Source organism: Dipodomys merriami, unplaced genomic scaffold, assembly GCF_024711535.1.
Source record: "Dipodomys merriami isolate MVZ:Mamm:240054 unplaced genomic scaffold, mDipMer1.0.p SCAF_2, whole genome shotgun sequence".
NCBI lineage: Eukaryota > Metazoa > Chordata > Mammalia > Rodentia > Heteromyidae > Dipodomys > Dipodomys merriami.
Genome location: NW_027203381.1, coordinates 30,922,123 through 30,945,194, shown reverse-complemented (window position 1 = coordinate 30,945,194; position 23,072 = coordinate 30,922,123). Strand labels below are relative to the sequence as shown.

The 23,072-nt window shown below is 35.2% G+C and overlaps 1 protein-coding gene across 1 annotated transcript in view; it reads left to right on the top strand.

The window, feature by feature from the left end:
• The first annotated feature begins 6,722 nt into the window (after positions 1 to 6,722).
• Asxl3 (ASXL transcriptional regulator 3) overlaps positions 6,723 to 23,072 on the top strand; it is a 97,037-nt gene continuing 80,687 nt past the window's right edge. Inside the window, exons 1-2 of the mRNA XM_070029361.1 lie at positions 6,723 to 6,957; positions 8,236 to 8,344. Coding sequence (XP_069885462.1) covers positions 6,880 to 6,957; positions 8,236 to 8,344 — 187 coding nt within the window. The 5' untranslated portion in view covers positions 6,723 to 6,879. The remainder of the gene's footprint in view (positions 6,958 to 8,235; positions 8,345 to 23,072) is intronic.

Below are 23,072 nucleotides of genomic sequence, written 5' to 3'. Positions count from 1 at the left end.
CATTTGAGCCAATTTCTCTTTTTGCTTTAATTACACTTCAGATAGGAAGTTGCATTTTTTCTTTTTTTGCCTTGGCCGGCCTCAGACTTTTTCTACATCACTTGGATTATAGCCATAGTCCACCACACTTAGCCTGCTTTTGAGATAACACCTTGAATTGCAGTCCTCCTATCTTCATCGTCCAAGTAGCTAGGATTGATTACAAGGATGAGCTGTTTCATTGGGTCTCACTTATCATTAATAATTTGGTGAAAATAAAATTAGAAGCCAAAATTGTACCTCAACTAACTTTATAAACAAGACATAAAATATGCAGTTATTTCTGTTTGCTATTCTTTAGTCCTCTAGATGTTGCTTACTTCGAGTAGCAGAGTAGTATTTATACTAACAGCTCGCAGAGTTTGAGCATGTACAACATGCCATGTAGCCCTGTAAATGCTTTTTCACGTTTAACTTCTTTAGTCTTAAGAATATCCCTTGGTAATACTTTTATTATTATAATACTTTTTATTATAATACTTTTATATAATTTTATTATAATACTTTTATTATTCAAATTGTATTCTTGAGAAACTTAAGGACTAGAAAGTTTAAGTTGAATATGATACAACCACTAAATGATCAGCTGCAATTGAACTCGCGTTTACAAGCTCCAGAGCCCACATTCTTGTGCATGGTACGTCTGCAGCAAGTGGACAAATTGGGAGTGTCATAGCATAGTTGTAGGGGAGCAGATGCTAATACTGAGCTATGCTGGTGATATGTAGTCTACTGGAGACCTATAGTCAAAGAGAACTCTCTAATGTGCTTTTTGTAAGAAATCTCGGGATATTATATTTGGGATATTTGGGGATAATGTATTTTGTTTATAGTTATCTAGGGCTATTTTATAAGAACCTCATTATAGGTCTTATAATTCCTAATTTAAAATAATACTGCCTTGAAATGGAAAGACTTGAAAAAAATTATATTAAGTGAATTAATCCAAGCCCAAAGAAACATAGGTCCCATGGTTTCCCTTATTTTCAATAACTAGTATATGTCTAAGACAAGCAGAACAGATAAAAAACTATGTACATATATAAGATGCTGCTAAGCGAAATGAACCCCAAGATAGGGACACAAGAGGTTTTATCTTTGTTGCTGTTGTTTTCAATGTACTTATAATGTACTGTGTGATTTTGGTTTCTTTTGTATGTTCTTCCCCCATGGTATAACCCCTGTTTTCACTGTATTTGATTCTGGTGCTCTGCATCTTGTGTATACATTTCTCTAATTTGGGGAGAGGAAGGGAAATAACAAAATCATGAAATAAGGATGCAGGTTGATCCATTGTAACAATGAGATGTACAAGGCATTATGTTGAAAATGAAATTTACAGCGTGGGAGGGTAGTTGGGGAGGTGGGAGGGAGGCAATGGTAGGGGAAAAGCAAAGGAAGGGGTAACAATGCTTGATAGATAATGGACTCCTTACCTTACTCATGTAACTGTAACCCCTTTATACAGTACCTTTACAATAAAAATATATATTAAAAATTACTGTATTCAATTAGGCATTTTGCCTTCCAAGACAAATGGTCAGTTTAGAGAAGATGTTTCTAGGAATGACTGCAGCCTGTCTGGAAATGATATGTGACTCTCCATAAAGTGAATAAAGTTTGGTGTTTGAATACCTGCTGTATTCAAAGAAAAGTATCCCCTTGTATTATTCACACCAATCAGAGACACGTGGATGTTTTGAGATGTGAAAGTATTCTCTGGATTTAAGAGTAACACTGCACAGTATGCTATTTAATAATATGTAGACTGTAAAATGTCTTCCTGATGCACAGAGTACTAAAACTATATTTTGAATTTTGCCAGAGTCGTATTGAATATTAAGGACCAGGTAGATGCATTCATATAGAAACTTGTAAAATAGTTTCTTTTTAAAATATGACCTATCTCTTATTTGAGCTGAAGGTTTGTTCATACTTATTTTTGTAGTTTTTCTGAACTCTGAGCAGTGCTATTTCTCACATGTCATTGTTCTTTAAAATCTGTCATTAGTAATCTTAGAGGAACCATGAAATTTGACACTCCGTTCTTCAAAATAAAACTTCATGGTTACTGTAGGTCATTTTTTGTGTGCACATTTTTTTGCTAGGATTATTTTGATATTACATAATTTTATATACCTTACAGATATAAATACATTTATAATAAAATATACATGATATAAAACCTTTAATAAAAGTTTTGATTTTAGTCATGTTAGAGAGTTCTTTACAGTGATAATTCTTAAGAGTAAGAATAGTTTGTTCTATTCTCTAGGCTTACTGCCATATTAGCAGGTGTACATTGTGTTAACATGTGTGTTTAGAAAGTGTCATTCAGTGGTCAGAGTACTTTATTCTTTACCATTAGTAGACACATGCTCATTAAGTATATAAGGAAATAGTCAAATAAATACTAGTATCATAAGTCATTTTCAGTATTTTAAAATACTTTCATTTATTATTACATATATAAAGTTACATGTACAAATCCTGAGGATAAACAATTTCATTTTCACACACTGAGCTCAAAGATCCTATGTCAGTAATTAAAATCTCATCAAAACCCTCAGGGACCCACATAATTTACTTTTAAAATGGATCCTTTAAATTAAGATATTTTATCAAAGCTAATAGAATACTTAAAACAAGCTATTAATTGTTTTCTGAAAGAAGTATGTAGTTGTTTATTATTAACAGCACTTAGCACAGTAATTGTCTAATAATGGTACTTCATAATTGCATATTGAATTTGTTGAGGTTTTAGACTTATGTTGCTTAGGATTAACCCTTATATTTCCATATTTTAAAATGAAGTTTAAACATATTTACGAGTAATAAATTTCTTCTTAAATTTTTATTAAATAGAGTAATATAATGAAACAGTTATTTAAATATTGTCTTATGCAACATTATTAGTTTTTCTACGTAAAATAATGGAAGCCTGTATTTATAATATTTCTTTGTCATGTCTGTTTTTTCAATCAGAGTTCCCAGGATACTTCCTGGCTTTGAATTTTTTATTTAAATAGAAAGGTTATCCATTGTCTTCAGTGAGCATTCACTATTAGTAAAATTTGATGAGTCCCATCACCAATTTGATGACAAAAAGCCATGTTTTTTGTTTTTTCCTATTTCACACAGTAGTGGGCTCAGCACAGTGTCTCTAGGGGTTCTTTGATGTCTAGACATTTTAAATTATGCCTGCTCCCCTGCCTCCACATTCCACTCCTGTTCTGCTTCAGGGGTTGTGAGAAATGGAAACAACCCAGAAGGCTTGCACAACCTTACAGTCTGGAGGGAAAATCAAATAAATAGAATAAGCTGTATATCTACTCTGGCAGGTGTATAAGAAAGAGCATAATTATAGGGGATGGAAGAAAAAAGATAATTTGTGCTAAATATTGTCCTCTTTATTTCTTATCATATTTATAATATGACAGTCCATGTACATGGTGAACAAATTGCTAGCATTGTGGATGTACTGATGAAGAAAGTCAAAAGCACCCTATGACCTCCTGAGCACCCACAGGTGGCCTGTGTCAGGTGTTGGCCTAGTTCTTGTACATTATCTTACTTATTGAATTGATAAAGTGAAGAATTGAGCTTTTGTATTAGAAAACTAACTTTCTTTTCTTCCTTCCTTTCTGTCTGGTTTCCTTTTATAAACTGGAATGTCACGGTTCCTCCGATTCATCTTATTAGAAAGTAAGTAACCTGTGAAATTTCAGAGATACTTTGCTAAAAACCTATCATTCACTTCACTACACACACACACACACACACACACACACACACACATTTTGTTACAATAAATTTTCACTTTAATTTTGACTTATGCTGATTACCCTTAGGAATAAAGAAACTGTTTTGTGAATGAACTAAAATTAACATGTTACGTAATACCTAAGAACGTTTGAAGTCATGTTTCCTTCATCTTTTTCAGACCCACAGTTAATCTCTATAGTTGCTAAATAGAGATAGAGGGCATTTCCTAATTCTACTTTTTCTGTATATAAAATAACAAAATTATGTCAATATGGTTTTCATTTATTTATTCCTGTTTAGTAGAATTCAGTAAATACCTTTCTTTAAAAAATGTGATGCTCACTGACACCATGGGACAGAAGATCAGCTAATTCAACAGTGATACTCACTAGATACTATGTTGGAAATGAACTAAACAACATGGGGGGAAGGGTCAGAGGGGATCAGGACCTGGGAGAAAGTTAGAGAGGTGGTAACAATGTTCAAAAACCTGATTTACATAGTGTAACCCTTCTGTACATCATCTTTATAATAAAATAAAATAAATAGAAAATATGATCATGAGAAAAATAAAACCAATGATAGAATAAAACAAAAATTAAAATTATTTATTTATGTTGAAAAACTACATATCTATTAATGCTTGTACCAGGAGGTTTCAACTCAGTTTGTCAATTTATGAGTACAGTATATGTAGTTTTATGTTTTTATTGTAAAAATAGTGTACAGAGGGGTTATAGTTACATGAGCGAGGTAATGAGTACATTTCCTATCGAGCATTGTTACCTCCACCTTTGTTTTTCCCAGTGTACATATTTTTAAGGAAAATGATTCCAAATTTTCTTGATTTTATAAAATTTAAGAAAGTAATATCAATAACTAAAATGCTATGATTTTTGAAAAATGCTTTTTAACATTTGTTTGAGAAATATTTGCAATCTTACTAGTCATTGAGACTTCTGAAGATTTATTGTAAATGTAATTATATATTTACATTTTTTCATAGCAAATCCAGTTTATTGAACTAATAAACTATGTAATTTAATAAGGTATTAATGCTCATTAGAGCTTACTATTTGTCTGTACTGGGTAGAGAGCACATAGAGTGATAAAAAGTACAGCACTAGCTACTATTTAATAACCCATGTAACTTCTAAAATTACCTTTACTTTGAAAGAAAAGGTAAGTGATTGTAACATTTGTTCAGTGTTTCTTACTTTAAATCTGCACACTACTTAATGTTCTAAACATGAGTTCATTAGTCAAATGCATTAGTATTCAAGAGCAAGGAGAGTGTTATGATGGTTCAAGTAAGGTATACAATTTTACCAAGTTCTATTTAAAACAATCTACATTGTGTCATTTTTCTGTGTTGAGCTGTAGATCTCCTTGCCAAATCTGTACAGAAAGTCCATATTGCTGACAGTCCCACTAAATTAAAACTCCCCAAATCTGGCATACTCATTCCCAGCTTCAGATTTTCTATGCTTTAGTTTGCAGAGAATAATGTAAAAAATATATTTTGCAGTGTACTGTTACAACATGTGTTGCATTATTTATCTAGAATTCAGTTATAGACATTTCTGGAGAGATGAATATGTTTATTTGTAAGTATGCCTTGGCTCACTTAACTAGAGCTTGTGAGCTTGTAGGTTTTATATAAGCACAAAGCATTATTACCATGTGTACTTTCGTGTTACCATTACATTGTTTTATGGCCAAATTTATATTAGGACTCTTGTTTCCTGTCAAACCCAATGGATTTGTATTTATGTGTTGGCACAGAGCAGCTGCTTCCTAAAATAATAAAGAGTACTCACAATATTATACTACCTCTAAACCTTTATGACCAGGATGCAGATATATGCTGACTTTTGATTAAGTCTCTTCTGGCATCTCACTAAGCAAATTTAACTTTTCATAGTACTGGTGAGTTTTCATAGTGTATCATAGTGTTGATAATCCTTCTTTAATTTATAATAGCTAAGTTTTTATGCAGAAACTCAGAGTTTGAAATTACAATACTTAAAAGCTCTGTTGTCTCAGAATATTTTGGGGTTAAATACTTGTAACTCCCAGAGGATTGTGGACTAGAAACAGGATTTTTAACCAGAATTAGCTTGTACAAATATCGATATTTGAGCATCTTCAGAAGATAAATGTGTACAGAAACATAATCAAATGGAAGCAATAATTGTAGCTTTAGTTTACAGGTAAAACACACACTAACAAAAGATCTGAATTTTATTCCAAGAAATGAATATTAACATTTCATGTACCTTTTAACAAGCCTATAAATTTACCACAATAATATTTACAAAGAGGTACTTTGAAAATATTAATCACTAGTTTAATGTTAATCAAACAAGATTAATTTCATATTTAAGTCACTTGGACTTTGCTGCAGAAGATTGTTAGCTAAGCAGAATTTTGAAGTTACTTATTTACAAATCTAAGGAAACTCTGCCATGTCAGAAACTACAGCACAGCTATGAATACAGAGTACATTCCTTATTTTGCCCTGTGAGAAATGCATCCCTAAATGCTTATAATTTCAAATCAGTCCTTCCCTGTTTTTTATTATTCTTTTGTTGCTTTGCAACCTACAAGATGGAGCTGCCCTTGAACTTGATTTTTTTTTTTGATCATTCAAGTGCAACCATCAAGTTGTCTGGAATATTTTTAAAACTGAGGCATCACAGTGTTATTTTACAAAATAACCTCACATAAAAGTTTGGGCTTTGATTTCTTAAGATAGAATGTTGGTTGCTTTATGAATAAAAGTGTAACTTCAATTTAGGAAACTTTTCGCCTGAAGGCTGTAGAACAGATGCATCTGATTAACTTTGGCAAAACTGGACTGGCCTGTTATTGTAATGTAGATGTTTTTGAGGATGGGAGGACATTTTAAAAAGGCATGTGGGTTTTTTTTTCTTTCTTTTTTTCTTTCTTTCCTTCTTTTTTTTTTTAAAGAGACTCAGAGAACAGTCTTCCCAAACTGCTGCATCTCACACACTTCATTTTTGCACATTTTTATTTTCTAGTGGAACCTCTCCATTAGCCTGTTTGAATGCAATGCTTCACACAAACACTCGAATAGGGGATGGAACCTTCTTCAAGATCCCTGGCAAGTCAGGCCTCTACGCTCTCAAAGTAAGTTGGATTGTCCTACGTATTATGTGTGTTATTACTGTGCATCAGGCATTTGTTCAAACATACGAAGGAAAATACAATTATATTTCAGTGAAGGGTAGAAGAACCCCTATGCCTTTTTAAGTGTTTTCAGATGTCACAAAATAATTTCATATTAAGAATAAACAATGGTATTTTATTCTTTAATGACAGCATATCTGTGGTTTCACTCCGTAACATATGGTAATGGAAAATAGTTGTGGCTTCCTTGAAGTTCTTGATTCTTTAAAATTCATGGGAAGGAGTATCATGGGTTGTCAGTGAGGAATTTAAGATCATCATAGTCACTCATAACTCTTTGACTTAATGATTGCAACTGGTATACAGGCTTCACACCTTTTTATGAAGATGAGATATTTATTCTATGTGCTTGAAAACTTGCTGATTTAAATCAGGTATTCAATTTAATAACCACGTTCTCAAGTTTTACTAACAGTGCGTACCTGTTACAGAATAAATGAAAATAGAGAAAATAAAAGACAAATGTGCAAATGACTGTGTCTTTTGTGTAATTCTTTTTGTCTAATTCTTATTTTCCCTAGAATGGGAAATACTGTCTGAAATACACACTCCCAAAGGACTACCAAGGACTTGAAACAAATTTTCTGTTTTAATTCTTATAAATAAAATACAAGTTCGTTTTTTAATAAATGAGGGACCATATTTTAAGTTCATTAATTTTCTTGGGAAATTTTTATATTTAATTCCCAAAGTTATCTCTGGCAAGAACTTAAGTCCTTCTTAATCCTCAAGTCCTTGTTATGGTGGGTGTGTCAGGAAATAATGCAAGTTCTTCATAATGACTGTATTTTCAGTTGTTTTATTATAGCTATTTTGTTTAATATATTATTAACATTCTGAGCTTTTAAATATACTTCTTCATATAAGAAACCCTAGAGAATTGAAAAAAATGGAAATAGCATATGCCAAAGAGTACTTTCTGTATGGATTTTTTTTACAAATTAGACAAAAATATCAACAAAATTTTCCCAGTACTAAATTTTTCTCTTGTCAAGCGATTTTTACATTAAAAAGTCAAGCATTGAAATTTGAAATCGTGTATAACTATGATAACACTTCATGATTCTAAAAATATTTTAAATAGCTTACTTAAAAAATCTACATAGTGTTCAAGAGCATTAAGATTTAAGTGCTAATTGACTTAAAATTATAAGTATTTTAAATGTTTTCTATTAATAACAAGTTTTTCTATTACTATTACATTAAAAAATAATATAGAAAGAAGAATCATCATGTCCAGCAGATGGGGCATTAGATCTAGTCTGTGAGTCAGAGCTGGAAGGCACAGAGATGGCAGAGGCCAGTGCCAATGGAGAGGAGAATGGAGGTGAGTGAGTTGAACTTCAGGTAGAAACTTTGTTTTTGTAAAAGTTATGCAGACTTTCACTAGTTGAACTATGTACCATAATAGATCTTCTTCTTCTTCCTCCTCCTCCTCCTTTTCCTCCTCCTCCTCCTCCTCCTCCTCCTCCTCCTCCTCCTCCTCCTCCTCTTCCTCCTGCTCCTCCTCTTCCTCCTCCTCCTCCTCCTCTTCCTCCTCCTCCTTCTCCTTCTCCTCCTTCTCCTCCTCTTCATTCTCCTCCTCTTCCTCCTCCTTCTCCTCCTCTTCATTCTCTTCCTCCTCCTTCCCTTCCCACCCCCCTGGTAAAATTGATCACCAGTTGACTTTGATTTAATAAGTTTAGTATCTATATAGTTTTTACTGTTTGCTTTTTTCCCTAATAGTATATTTGTCTTCAAAATTCTCTGGAGTGTTACAAATACCAGTATTGTTTTTCCTTGCAAGTGGGGTTCCTAGAGGTATCCAATGATTTTATTTTTATGGAAGTACTAAAAATGGTCATGTTTCATTATGGATTATACTGATTCTTTCCTGCAATCACAAGTAGTTTTATAATAGTTTTGTTCCTTGTTTTTGTTTTTTGTAGATTAAATTTTGTATTACCATTAATCACAGAAACGTGGGCCAAGTAAGGTATTTTCTTCTTAAACACATTTGACAAGTGAAGGACTTTACTGGAATTCTAAGGGAACATTTTGTTTAACCTTAGAATCCCATCTCAGTTATTTCATTCTTTGTAAATTTCTCTTGATGCAATTACATTATGATTCTGTTGGGGTATGTAAGTCTGCACTCAGGAGTTTTCTTGTACCTAACCCCACTGGTCACAGATCATGATTTGGGAGAAAGATGGTGTAATTAAAGTCTCTACTAGTGGACTTCATAGGAACCAGTAAATTCTCTTTAAGCAAACAAACCTGAAAGGATCCTTGCAGAAATATCATATTTCAGTAGCAATGCCAAGTCGTTCATTTTGTTAATAGCCATAGGAGGAACCTTGCATTCTCTCTGCAGACTGATAGAACACTCCTGCCTTTTAGATTGCCGTGCTTTCTGATAGGCCCCATAAGACCAATGCTGCATCATTCCTATCTGATCTGCCGCCAAGGTTGTGAATTTAACATAAGAAACAGTCTTTTCTGACTAATATGGGGGAAAACTGTTTCATGTATTACATTCACTAACTTGTACTCGATGTGAAGTTAAAATTCCAAACTCTTTTGAAACCACCTCCCCATCACTGAAGAAAGTGGGTGCTCTGTGCCTGGTGCTTGAAACCAAAGAGGACAGGCACAGTTGCTGGCATTCTGGAAGGGATAGTGAATAAGGCACACCTTTTCCTTTCAGGACAATGGAGAATCTTACTAAGGTCATTCCCAGTGTTACACTGAATATGTGTGTGTGTGTGTGTGTGTGTGTGTGTGTGTGTGTGTGTGTACTATAAGTATGTGTGTGTGCGCTCTCTCTTTTCCTTTATAGATATAGCTACCTATACATGTCATTACAGACTCAGCTTCTGCCATGTGCCATGTACTCTTCTTGTTATTGCAGTTCCAGAAGCAGATAGCAAAAATGAAACTCTAGTAGACTTTAGGTTCTTGGACAGATAGGCAATAAGCAAGGTAAATCTTAACATGTGTGGTTTAATGAGTAGAGACAAGAGATGCTGGGAAAAGTAAATGAAAGAATAAAAGTAGAGGAAGGCCAAGATGTTTGCAAGAGCTCTCAATGGAGTGATGGACTGAGATTTAATAAAGAGTGCAACAACTGTAAAGGCCTTGAGGCAGAAGAACGTGTAGAACACTCCAGAAGCAGCAAAGGATTGGTGTGTTTAAGAGGCAAAAGTGAGGAAAGGGAGTAAGGCTAGCTATAAAGCCAGATGATATTTTTAGGTCCAAGACTGGGACTGAAATTTGTTACCTGAGGCTTTTGCCAATTGGATAACCTTCTATAAACCAAGCCCCAACTCCAACCCCCAAAACCAGAGAATTTATTGGGGGTTAGATTAACGTATGTTAATCTTGGCTCTTACTTTAACTGAGATATCAATGAGTTGTCAGGTTTTGAGCTAGAAAGACAGTGCTCTTACATTTGAACAAGATCAGTAAGAATAAGAAAATAGGTGAGCAAGGATACAATCAGGGAGACCAGTTAGAAGGTGATTGCTATATTCTAGGGGAGAGAAGAGAGGTGGGGGTGATGCGAATGAAAGGAGCAGTAGTAGGTGATGAAAAGTGACTGGATTCTGGACAGACTTGCAGGGAGATGCAATGAGAGCTGCTGACAGACAAATAGCTGTGAGATAGAAAAGTTTAAATGTGAGCAGGTAGGAGAACAGCATTGCCTTTAGCCAAAATGGAAAGATTTCCAAGTGAAGGAGGATGGGCAGGAGCGTTGTTGATCAGGACCCTAGTTTTGGATTCAGAGTATGGAGTTTCATTTCTACCGCCAGGTAGATGTGCTAAATAACTGCACTTTTCTCTCTGAAATTCAAAGGAAACACTTTTCTAGGGGGATACACAGTTGAAAGTGGTCAGGTTACTGATGATATTTATAGACATGAAACTGAATGAGATCACCAAAGAACTAAGGTAAATTGCAAAGAGAAGTGGCTCAAAGACTGAGCTCTAAAATTCAAGGGGCACTTGAATTTCAAGAGGCTGGAAGAGACCGCAGGATATGGCAAATGAGACTGAGGATCAAGAACATGAAAATATTTCTGTCCTGGAAACCAAGTGAAGAAAGTGTTTCTTGGAAGTGATTGAGTCAACTTTCAGGGCATTTAATATGTCTAGTTAGGATGATGATTATGAAATTTCCACTGAATTTTGCCCTGTGAGTTTATGGATGAACTTGACAGTGGCTGTTTTTGTGGAATTATAAAGCTACAAGCCCAAATGGAAAGGGTTTGAAAGAATGGAGACCAAATGTGTTTTTGAGAAAAAGAGACATGCAATATGAAAATGGCTACAGGATAATAGAAATACGTTATGTCTTCAAAATAGGAAATACATTAGTTAGAATTGTATACTTACAAAAACAAACAATTCTGGTTGAGGAAGAAAAAGTAATAATGTGGGCAGAATGTTGTATTTCTCTATGCTTCCAAAGATGAGGGAAAATGGGACCTTTACAGATGGACAGGATTATAGACAGGTGCTGGATTTATTTTATTTGATATGAAAGTAAGTGAGTACCTGTGAAAGAGGCTGATAAAAATTTGCTTGTCACTGTTTCATATTTGTCAGTGCAATGGGAAATCAGTTCATTAGTTGAGGGTAAGGTTTGGGAAAGTTTTTAGTAGATTTAAGTAGAAGATATAAAATATTTTTTAGAAGAGTCCAAAAGCTCTAAGGGAACTCTCAATGTTATTGGTCTGGAATTTACTATGAGAGAAGGTTTTTTTTTTTTTTTTTTTAATTTTTCCAGTTGCGTTCAGGTGCTGAACTCATAGTCTAAGAACACAGATAGATTTGAGTAGATCTTGTCAAATCTAGCTGCAATGGGTGAAGGAAGAGGCCTTGAATGTGTATGGAAAGGTAGTGTGTGTGGGGGGAGGGAATATTCCTGGAATTAAAGTTGAATGTGGAGATGATTGAAACCACACCTCAGAAGGATGTTGTGATGGTGGAGACAACACTGAAATGAAAAGATTATTTGATCTGGCATTTTAGGGGGCAAGAGATAGAAGTCCCTGGATGTATGAGTGCATGGCATTGAGTTTTAGGGTATCAGAAAGTTAGTATATTGATATGATATGTGTGACTGAGACAAGACAAAAGAAGGGAGTGGATGTAAAGCTGTCAAGAATAGTTAAACAGTGTGTGAACTCCTCTTTATAGAGTTTGATTATGAGAATGCGAGGGCCTTAAGCAACTAAAATTCACTACTTCATCTGCTCTATCTGCTGCCGTGACTTGTGCTGGGTATGCCTGGTGGTAAAGTTCCCTTTGTTTATGGTGAACTGTGTTATACAAGCTGATGGTAAGCCTAGCATAAGACATTAGAGAAACGTCTGCATAGCTGTTGAAACAGACAATTATAATGGAAATAATATTGACTAAATGTGACATTGAAGAGCTAAAGTTCTCAAATGATGAAGGAGAATGAGCCAGTAGTTGACAGATACGTTCAGTGAAAAGGGGGTTCACTGGTACAGTATACTCTGATGAGATGTGAGACAATATTGGAGGCAGCTAATGAGCAGGGAGGTAGAGGATGAAGGAAAAGTGAGGAAAATATGGGTCACCCATCACATTCCCAGGCTCAGATATACAAGACATGTGGAAAAGAAAGGCAACCAGCTGAGAGTTTTCTGGGGGAACTGGTCTGTATAGAAGAGAGCCAAGGTTTATGTGAAGGGAGTTTTCAGAGAAAATGTGAGGCTTCAGAAGATTTTGCTAATGACTAACCCTGAATTCCAGAGCAGACAGAGAGGATTTTAATAATTGGGCAGCAGTGGGAGCTAGGGCGAGAGCTCTCAGCCAATAATTAAGCCAAATCAGGAATAAGTACACTCCCCTAATTTGACACGTGAATAGGTACTTCACAGAAAGACTCATACCCATCCATATCCTGTGAATGTGACCCAAATTAGATTTCCTGGCCTCTCCTTTGAAGTTGCATTAGAGAAATTGCTTTGGGGAAATCACTGACAGAGTAGTAAATAGCTTATTTCCTTGAGTATTCCTTGACATGCCCACCTTTGTATCTTATTGCAAACCACAATCACATCTTGCAGGATAAGCATATTTCCTATCCGCATGCTTCTGAGTACAGCCCATTAATCTAGCCTCAGGATACGCTTTCAAACACAGATACTGAAAAATCTACCTAGCACTAACAACATTCAGCTCTTATAAGCTGTTTACATGCACATCCTTTAATCTTTACAATATTCCTGTAGCATAGGCAATATTTATTAGCACTATTATTTATTTTTTATCATCAGTGGGAAGGTGAAAGGTCTTATCCAAGTTGCAGGTACAAGCATATGAGAGAGAGAGAGAGAGAGAGAGAGAGAGACAGAGAGAGAGAGAGAGAGAGAGAGAGAGAGAGAGAGAGAGAGAGAGAGAGAGAGAGAGAGAGAGAGAGAGAGAGAGAGAGAGAGCCAAAGCCAACTTCTAGCTGCTTGGGTCCACAGGGAATACTTATCAGCTAGTGGCCCCAGATACACTTTGTCTTTCTAACATCAATCCAAATTATTCTGATTCTGAATTTGAGACTTTGACAAAGGGAACAACCAGGTTTATCCAAAATGAAGGAGTAGAACGGATCAAGCATGATCACCTACAAATTAGTAAAATTCTCAGAAGCTCAACTGCTTTAAGTGATTTCCTTGTGTATTTTCTACTTTAGTCAGAAGTTAAAATGAACCTATTTTCCACACTTCTTACAGCTGTACAAATACATTTAGAAATTTTTGAAAACATCTGTTCAGAAGCTATGGTTCATATGTGGAAATGGATGTGAAGGAACAGTAGTAGAGAGGGAGGAGAAGAGGGGTTCAAGTCTGTGTTTTTATCTGTTCTCTAGTCTTCATCTCCTAGTCTTTGGGGGTAAAAAGAGGATTCTGGGGGTATTAACTTATTAGTTAGTAAGATGCCCTGATACATTGAAAGAATAACTTCTATTACTACAAAGTTATTTCAAATTAAGATTCAACATTTGCTGCACCAATAGAGGAATGGGTAGAGAAGCAGCTGAGAGTAAATTGCTTTGCCAAAACAGAAAAGAGAAATTTTAACAGCTTAATGCTACTCATTAACACTGGAGTTCTTAAGTGGAGTTAATACAACAACAGTGTTTTTACTCTTCAAACATCATTTAGCCAGGGCAACAGTTGGCCAGGGAGATGTCTTTTGAAAATGGAAGATGCCTTGTCAGGATACTTTTTAAGTTTTTTTTTAAATTTTCTTGAAAATAATGGCAATATAGTACAAGTGGTACATTATTGATTGTAGGATTTATGAGACAGAACTATGGTTATGTATATTCTTTGACTTCTGAACAGTTTCTTCAGTTAATAAGCATTGGACATATGGACTTGAGCAAGTTAACTGTTCAAATTTTATAAGCTAAGCCCTGGAGATCAAAGAGTGATTTAGGTGAATAACTTGATATATCTGTGTTGACAACCCATGACCAGTTATGACTGTAGTATAGATCTATGTCACCCAAAGAAAATATTTAGAATTTTATGGTCTATTTTAGTTCAGAGATTTATGGGTGTGTTTGTGTCTGAGTTGTTTTCTGAGCATAATACTTTGGTATATATTCAGTTTCCTCACACATTAAATCAACTCACAACAAATTTCTGCTTTTGCAAAACCTATTCCTATTTTATATGCAGTGATAATATCAGCAGACAATATTCACTCTCTTCAGCCTCTACTTACAAATTGTTATTAAAAAAGAAAGTGTTTCTCCTTTTGGGGCTGTAGTACATTTCATGTTTAAAATAAACAGTAACCATGACATTTATTTTTGTATAAATGAGGAAACTGGAGAATGTACAATTTTTATCCGCAAAGATCAAAAAGGTTCTGCTTGCTATTAACCCTAATGGCTTTCAGGGAGGAAGCAGCTCTCAAACAAAGGAATTAGTGTTGTAAAAGGTTCCACTTAGGGAAAAAATAAAAGGAGAGGAGAGGGAGGGAGGGAGGGAGGGAGGAAGGGAGGAAGGGAGAGAGAGAGAGAGACAGAGAGAGAGAGAGAGAGAGAGAGAGAGAGAGAGAGAGAGAGAGAGAGAGAGAGAGAGAGAGAGAGAGAGAGAGAGAGAGAGAGAATATCCTATGTTTTAGATCTTAGATCCCAGGGTAAATAATGATCCCAACATTTCTGGAATTTTATTTGGTTCCTTTCCATTAGTCTTTATGTTCAGTTTTATAAGCGGGTTTCTGATTGTGTGATTTTTGGCAGAATTGTGTTAACTTAATGAAACATTATTCAGCTCAATTTTTGTTTTCATTGGCTCAGAGGCTGGTCTGAGAGGTCTTTTATCAATAGTGAAAAATCTTTTAAGGTGGCTTGAAGTGTGTGGATAGGATCTCGGTTGAGACATCAATTATACACAAATGAAGAGCTTCCTGGAGGAAGTGAGGTATGCTCTGACAAGGCTTGGGAGAAGCCATATGAGAACTTACAGAGCACTTTCACAGGAGAGGAAAGGAAGGGAGCGGGAGAGTGACCTTTGAGTTGTGAAGGGATTGTTTTGAGTAACTTTAGATGTGGCCTACCTATGTGGTATCTCCTCCAGGTCCTGTTTTACTGCTTACCTGTAAATACTCCATACTGTTTCTGCATGATGCTGGGTGTCTACCTCTCTGTGTTTGGTTGGGTGGGAGGGATACAGAGAGCAGAGAGTTGTTGGTTTACATAGGAAGAATAGACAGCAATATTTTCAGTTTCTACCTTTCCTAAAAACCATGAAGGCATGGGAAAGAAACCTTCCATTTCCATACCATGTTTTTCTTGGGTTAAGCTTTTTTTTTTTTTTTTGCCTTTTATCAAAAATCTGTGCATTTTAATCCCACCCTCTTTGTTAGCTAGCGGAGACACCTGTTCTACATTGGTGGCCTAAGGAAACTTGAGTATGTAAAAGTTGTGTTGTTTTAGCTACACATGGAAAAATGTCCAGAGGAAGAATAGTCTTCAGAGAAATGACCATTGGCAGGATGTAAAACTTCCTCTGCCCACTCCTCATTCCTCCTTCTTTCATCCTGCCCACAGATTTCATGCTTCACAGTAAGTACAGGAGATTTCAAAAGTTTGTGCAGCCTTGGATTATTCTCTCTCTCATGTTAGTGTTTTCTTACAGCATTTAGTTCAATTAGACATTATTTAAATAACAGCTGTCCAGAGGGGTAGAAATCTCACAGCTTCCCTATGTGTTTTTTTTTTTTTTTTTGATAACCTCTGCAGTGAAGAATTTTTCCCTTCTGGTGAAACGTTTTGTGTTTTTAATTAACCTAACCTTCCCCCCACCCCAGTCCCCAGCATGAAAGAACAGCTGGTCACTGACTAGCTGCCACCCCCTTTAACTTTTCCAAATCACTTACTCTAACTCTTTCAAACATTAGTGATGCATACTGTTTTCCATTTCTTTTATCCATTAAAGGCTTCTTTTTCTTATATTTTTTTCCTCTTGACTTGTGACCTTTATTCTAGTATAAATGGATTGTAGTCAGTTTTAACAGTCCAGAGTAAAGAGGAAAAAGACAATTTTTCCTTTTAAGTGCAGATAAAGTGACCCATTTAAGTACACTTTCCCATCTTGTCTTGTGTTACAGGAGAAATATTTCATAATATAGAGATAAAGATGGAAAAGAGTATGATCTCATAATGAAAACAAACTTCCTCTCAAATAAAAACAAATTAAAGGTATTCCCCCTAATTACTTATCTTCACTAGCCAATGTTCTTTTGATTTATATGGAGTCTTTGATTTGTGGGAGGAACAAATCACTTGTGCTCTTAAAAATAAGTACTTTTTCATTGAGGCCAGATAATCCCTTTTCTGTGCTTAAAATGACCATATACAACCATTTCTCAGATGCTATGGAGATCATGCCTAACTTGTTTGTATTATTCACTGGACTTGATTATTATTGTTGAAACATAAAGTAATCAGTAATGAGGATCAATAATTAGTAATGATGCCCACCAGTTAAGCACCTTCCCTTGACCCATGCTGGTCTTTTACTGATAGGTTGTCCATCCACTTTTTCAAATTTCTCATTTTCTAAATCAATTTCTTTTTTTTCCTGCAGCTGCTCCAAGGAACTTATGTAGCATGAAAGATCACAGGTGTTGTGCCAGTATAAAAGAAATAGCCCCTAATATTTTATACCCCACATAAACGGCATATGGTGTTATTACTTTCCATTTTTTTCAGATAGAAAAATCTTTATTGATTCTATGATAAGTGGAGTGTAGGTGGCTAAAAACTGGAGCCCTTGTTTTTAAATAGATTGGTTTGTGGTTTGAGTTTCCTCTTTTTCAACATACATAGACATTAGGTTATCCATAGGTATTACTATAGTTAAATTGGCTCAGCTGGTAAGCTGAGTGTTTATGGAAGTTCACTGTAGTTCCATCTCCACTGTGTAAAACATTCTTTCTCATCACCCATGGAGTTCCCTGTCTGATACAATGCGAATGCAAGTGTCTGTGAGTCATTTGTGCACATCAAGGTTGTGACAGCAAGAGGTGCCAGAAACTCCCTCAAAATCATTACAGTGTCCACAAAGACTAAATCTTATAATAGCAAGTTTTCATTGATATAGATTACTGACAGAATGGCTTCATGGGACCTATAGCAATCAATGGTGCAGAATATTTTCCTATGCACCATTTATTTGGTTTGTTTTGCACCCCTCCCCCCACTACCCCTGCAGAAAAGCTCTCCTGAGTAAAAAGAGGGATAATAAAGCTGAATCATTCAAAACATAGTAAAACTTTCAATGATACTATGCATATTTTATTCACAGAAGGCATTACTTTTAATGTTTCCAAGAGCATCCACAGTTATAATGTTAAGATGCTTTGTCCTTTGGAAATTTCTTAGGGAAAAATTGATGTGTCCATTATTTTATTATTAGTATTATGGCTAGTTTCTTTTGGCATCTGTTCCTTTCTGTTGTTTTTTTTTCTTGTAGTGCAGCAAGAAAAATTATTTAAGCCTAAGTGCCTGTACTCATCTTGAACAGGAATTTTTTTAAAAGAGAAGACAGGTCTACAAAGATGGAATACAAAAAAGGATTAAGGAATTATCTTTTTCTAAAAGCATTGGAGTCCTGGCAAATTTAATTGGGGTCAAATGGATTTCCGGTTTTTATAAAGTCAATTTTTATAAATTTTGGCAAGCATTTTATTGCTGTATCTATCTAGAATATCTGATGTATACAATTTTAAATGTAAGTACGATATAAAAATCACATTGTAATCTAAACAGTCCTTTAGAGTATTTGCCATTAGTAGATACTTTTGAATAATCAGCTTACTGATCTCTCTAAACAAATTAAAACCATCTGTATAGCTTCTTAAAGATAATAAAAAAGAACAAATTATAGTTATCACTACTTTGTTTTATTTGAAAGTTTACCTTAGATAAAAATTAACAGTCTATATCACTGTAATTTGAAAATACAGTTTTTAAAGCCTCATGTCTTCAAAATTACATCCTGGTTCTTGTTTAATCTTTTCATTCCTGAAATTTTTTATGGTGCTTGATGTGAAGAAGAAATGTACTCTGCAAATGTTCTGTGAATGAATTCATAAGAAATGAATAAACTTCTAAATCCCAACCTCTAGGGACTCCAGTGGTATCCCTAATGTATCTATGTATATACATATATTTATATATTATAATTTTATAATGTTATATATGTTTTATATATGTAAATGTTTTATATATTATATATAATGTTATACACATGTCCCCAATGTTTATGTAGAATGTTATATATTTATACACAAATATATAATATTGGGTTAATACATATAATACTATATATTATAACATATAATTATACAATAGTATTTCTAGTAATCTATTTCATCACTGTATTATTTTCACTAGTTATACCAAGTTGTACAGAGGAGTTGACAGTCAACAAAGTTGTTTATGAATACAATTTGTCTTGATTAACATCACCTATTCCAGGATTCTCACCCATTCCTCCCAACCCACCCCTTCCCTAACTTTTCTTAATTTTGTAGGATAAACATTGAAGTTTTGACTGCATTTTGTCACCTGTGCTGTTTTGTTTATTTGATTTTTTTATTTCCCAAAACTTCATTAGGTATAATATATGTCAACATCATTGCTTTAGAAAGCTATTTTTGAGAAACTTGAATTGTGGGGAGACCTTAAAGAAATGAAAATGGCTAAAGGATCTACCCTCGTTGCCTTTATTAGATGTTTGCACACCAGAGCTGTCAGGCAAAATGAGAACTTCTAGGCAGCCTATTGCTGACAGGATGGCTTCATGGGACCTATAGCAACCAATGACCCAGAATACCTTACATGCAGGAGCTTCACAGTGTCCAGGCTCTGTCATGGGCTGGGCTTCTCTTCCCACACAGTTCCTGCCATTTTATCTAGCATCATGATTTAAAATTTTGACTTTCAAATTTATTTATGTTTCCCTTTGCAAAACCACAAACTGTGACTTTCTTCTTAAAATAATAGATAAAGACAGCAGAGGGAAATATATCTATAAATAGTAGCCAGTCATGCAACTTCACAACAACTTGCAAATAAAGCTCTAATACAAATTTTTTAAATAGGGATAAAGGTGAACCCATTGCAACAATGAGATGTATAAGACACTATGTCGAAAAACGAACTTTACAATTTAGGCCAGGGGGGGGGCGGTGGGAGAGAAGGGATTGTAGGGGAAAAACAAAGGAGGAGGCAACAATGCTGGATAAGAAACTCATCACCTTGCTCATGTAACTGTAACCCCTCTGTACAGTATTTTCACACAAAAAAACTTATTAAAAAAAGAAGTACCTAAAAAAAGACATGGTCTCCCTATTTTTCCTAATTTACTTTAGAATAATTTTATAAAGTTTTTCAAAAAGGTTTCTGTTTTCAGTTTTTCTAAATGGGCTTTTTGCATGTGTTTTTCTATTTTAAAAAATCCCATGCTTTGCTTTCTGCCCTTTCTTGTTAAAACCAGAATTTTAAAGTTAACTTTGACAGTAGAGGCTTTCAATAAATTTAGAGAAAATCAAATATTAAGCTTGAGTTTACTAAACATTTGATGGATTAACCACGATAAGCCCAGAAGTAAACCAGATAAGCACAGAAGTAAAAGCTTGAGTTGTGAGCCAGTGATCACTGAGGATTGCAGAAAATTCATCCAGAAAATTCTGAGGAAGCAGGGACAGGGGAAAGTGAACCTCAGGGATAGTTAGTGAAGCTTTACAGGAAGCTCTTTAGTTTGATCTGCCAAGATGAGTTGGTATGGTAGAAAGGTGTAGAAGAGAACTTGGAAGCGTGACAGTCAGAGCAAATAGGAATGAACACAGCAGGTCAATTTGTTTAGGAAGCACCAATAGTCTTCATTGGCTGGATCCCAGATAGCATGGCAAGATTCGTGTCTAGAAATACAGGCTGATCAAGATAATGTTATGATTTCTTCCATTCTTGTGTCTTGAGTAAAAGATCAAAGTTAGAATTGCGGTGGCCTCTTACATCCATCAGTGAATTAGTAAGTAAATTAGGAAAGAATGCAGTTACACTTTCACTTTAGTACTCAGCTTAACACAGATGAGTGCTAATGGACATTTTTCTAGTTCACACTGAATAGTAAATGAAGAAGAGGAGACAAAGGAATATTGTGAAGACTCCAAGAAATAATCCAAATTGACAATTTTGCTGGAACACAAATTTCATAGTTTTTCTGGCTGTCATGGCTGTCTCTTGGTTACTTATGATCTTCTACCTGCCTTTGTTCCAGTTCTTCTACATAAGACTTTTTGAGGAAAGGATTTGGGAGATTTAGAAGCAAGTATAAAACTGGAAGATTAGCTTTTGGCTGGTACTTTTTTTGTAGACAAGTAAAACACTGACAGAAATTGTATATTTGTGCCTTTCAAAAGATGTTGTGTTATGACTGTTGTAGGGAAAACCAGACCTCTCATTTCTGATCCCTCATGTTACCTTTGTTCACCTATGGGGAGGACAGGCTTCGTTGTAGGGATTGAAGTATTAGAGTCACTGTCCTTGGTTCTGTGATCCATCCAGTGCACAAGCAGAAAGAAGTAACTTTTATTCTGTCCTGAGTGCCAAAAAAAGATATCCATTTCTAAGCTGCATGTCAGGGCTTGGTATTTATTGGATAAAACATCTGTCCTATTTTTTCAGTTTCCTGGCTTCTGTTATAATTTTGCTTAGAAGGGATTTTCACTGATCCTTCCTTTAACATTCATTTTTTTTGTCTTGTATTTCAGAGGCCAGGCTCAGTCCTTTAGAGAAAATCCAAGCACCTGTTTAAAATATGTCCTTACTGACTTATGTATCATGCCTAATATTAAGAAAGTTGAAACCAGGCATTGGTGGGTCACTCCTGTAATCCTAGCTACTCAGGAGGCTGAGATCTGAGGATTGTGGTTTGAAGCTAACCTGGGAAGAAGAGTCCATGAGACTCTTATCTCTGATAAACTACTCAGAAAAACTCAAAGTGGTGGTGTGGCTCAAGTGGTAGAGTGATAGCCTTGAGCACAAAAAGACTCAGGGACGGCACCCAGGCCCTGAGTTCAAGACTCAGGACTGGCAAAAAAGTTGAAAGAGTAAGTACCAAAGAAGAAATCTTGTGACTTTTCAGAACATGAATCTGCTAAATCAGCACAAACCAAAAACTGAGTGAATGAGTATATTTTTTGACTCAATCATCCTCACGTCATATATTTAGCAAAAGAATGAATACTGGTGGTTCACGCCTATAATGTTAGCTACTCAGGAGGCTGAGATCTGAGAATTGCAATTCAAAACCAGCCCAGTCAGGAAAGTCTATGAGACTCTTTATCTCCAATTAACCACCAGAAAACCAGACGTGGTGCTTGGTTTAAAGTGGCAGAGCACTAGCCATGAGCAAAAGAGCTCAAAGACAGCACCCATGCCCCAAGTTCAAGCGCTATGATCAGGGGGGAAAATGAATGAATATATAATATATATAAAACATATATAATAATATATACAATAAAAATTTTCAGGAGCACATTAATAAGGGAAACTAGTTTGACATAGGTGTATATGTCAGGATTGAGTGCCAAAAGACGGGATCAGAGAAGCAAATATTTCCTACCACAGGAATAGTTTTAGGTCTGCTGTACATAGAAAAGCAAATAGATTGGGGTAAAGAAGAAAAGTGGGTTTTTTTTTTTGAGAATTAGATTCATAGTATCCTGTCATGTTATGTCAGTTCTTGTGGCTTGCTGTCCCTCTGAATTTCTAAGCTCTAAGCTGAACAGAATATTTGGAAACAACGCATGTAAACATACGTGAATCACTATGAGCACAATGTAGTGATCATTTATACCATGTGTGTTGATGCTAAAATAAATCTCCTAGTATCAGATGGTTTCCTGGGTCAGATATAACTGAAGCAAATTAGTGAACCAGAAGGCTGCTGTCCTCAGAAAACACAGCTGATTATGCATTGCTTCTTGTATTAGTCAGAAAATAAACGGAACACAGAGGTTCAATGATAAACAGTCAGAATTTGTTGGTATTTGATCCTGCTGTATTAAAGTTTCCCTTTGAAAGACTTATGAATAAAAGAATTTCCTAACCCAATTGGTAGTTTATTTGAATTTAGATATTCTGCATGTAGAGGAAGTTTCATATTTTCCATAGCAGCCCGTGGATTTCATTGTTGGTCCTTTTCAACCAGTAAATTTCCCGTTTTCTGGATTTGAAATGTTACTATGAGTGAAAGTAGTAACTACTTGTGAATGCACACTTTACTTTTGGCTAGACTTAAATTATACCCATTTCAATCTGTTCATTTGGGACTGTGTGTCCTGTCTGCCACCTTTCTGTCGCCTCCCTGGCTAGTCACACTTTATAGAGAATTCAAAACATTGAAAAGGCCATCTGCATGATCGGTACATGAAATAGACTTGGCTTTTCTTGCTAAGTAAGCTTTTGGTGAAGTGTTACCATGTAGTGAACATTTCAAGGAGATGCTGAGAAACCACAG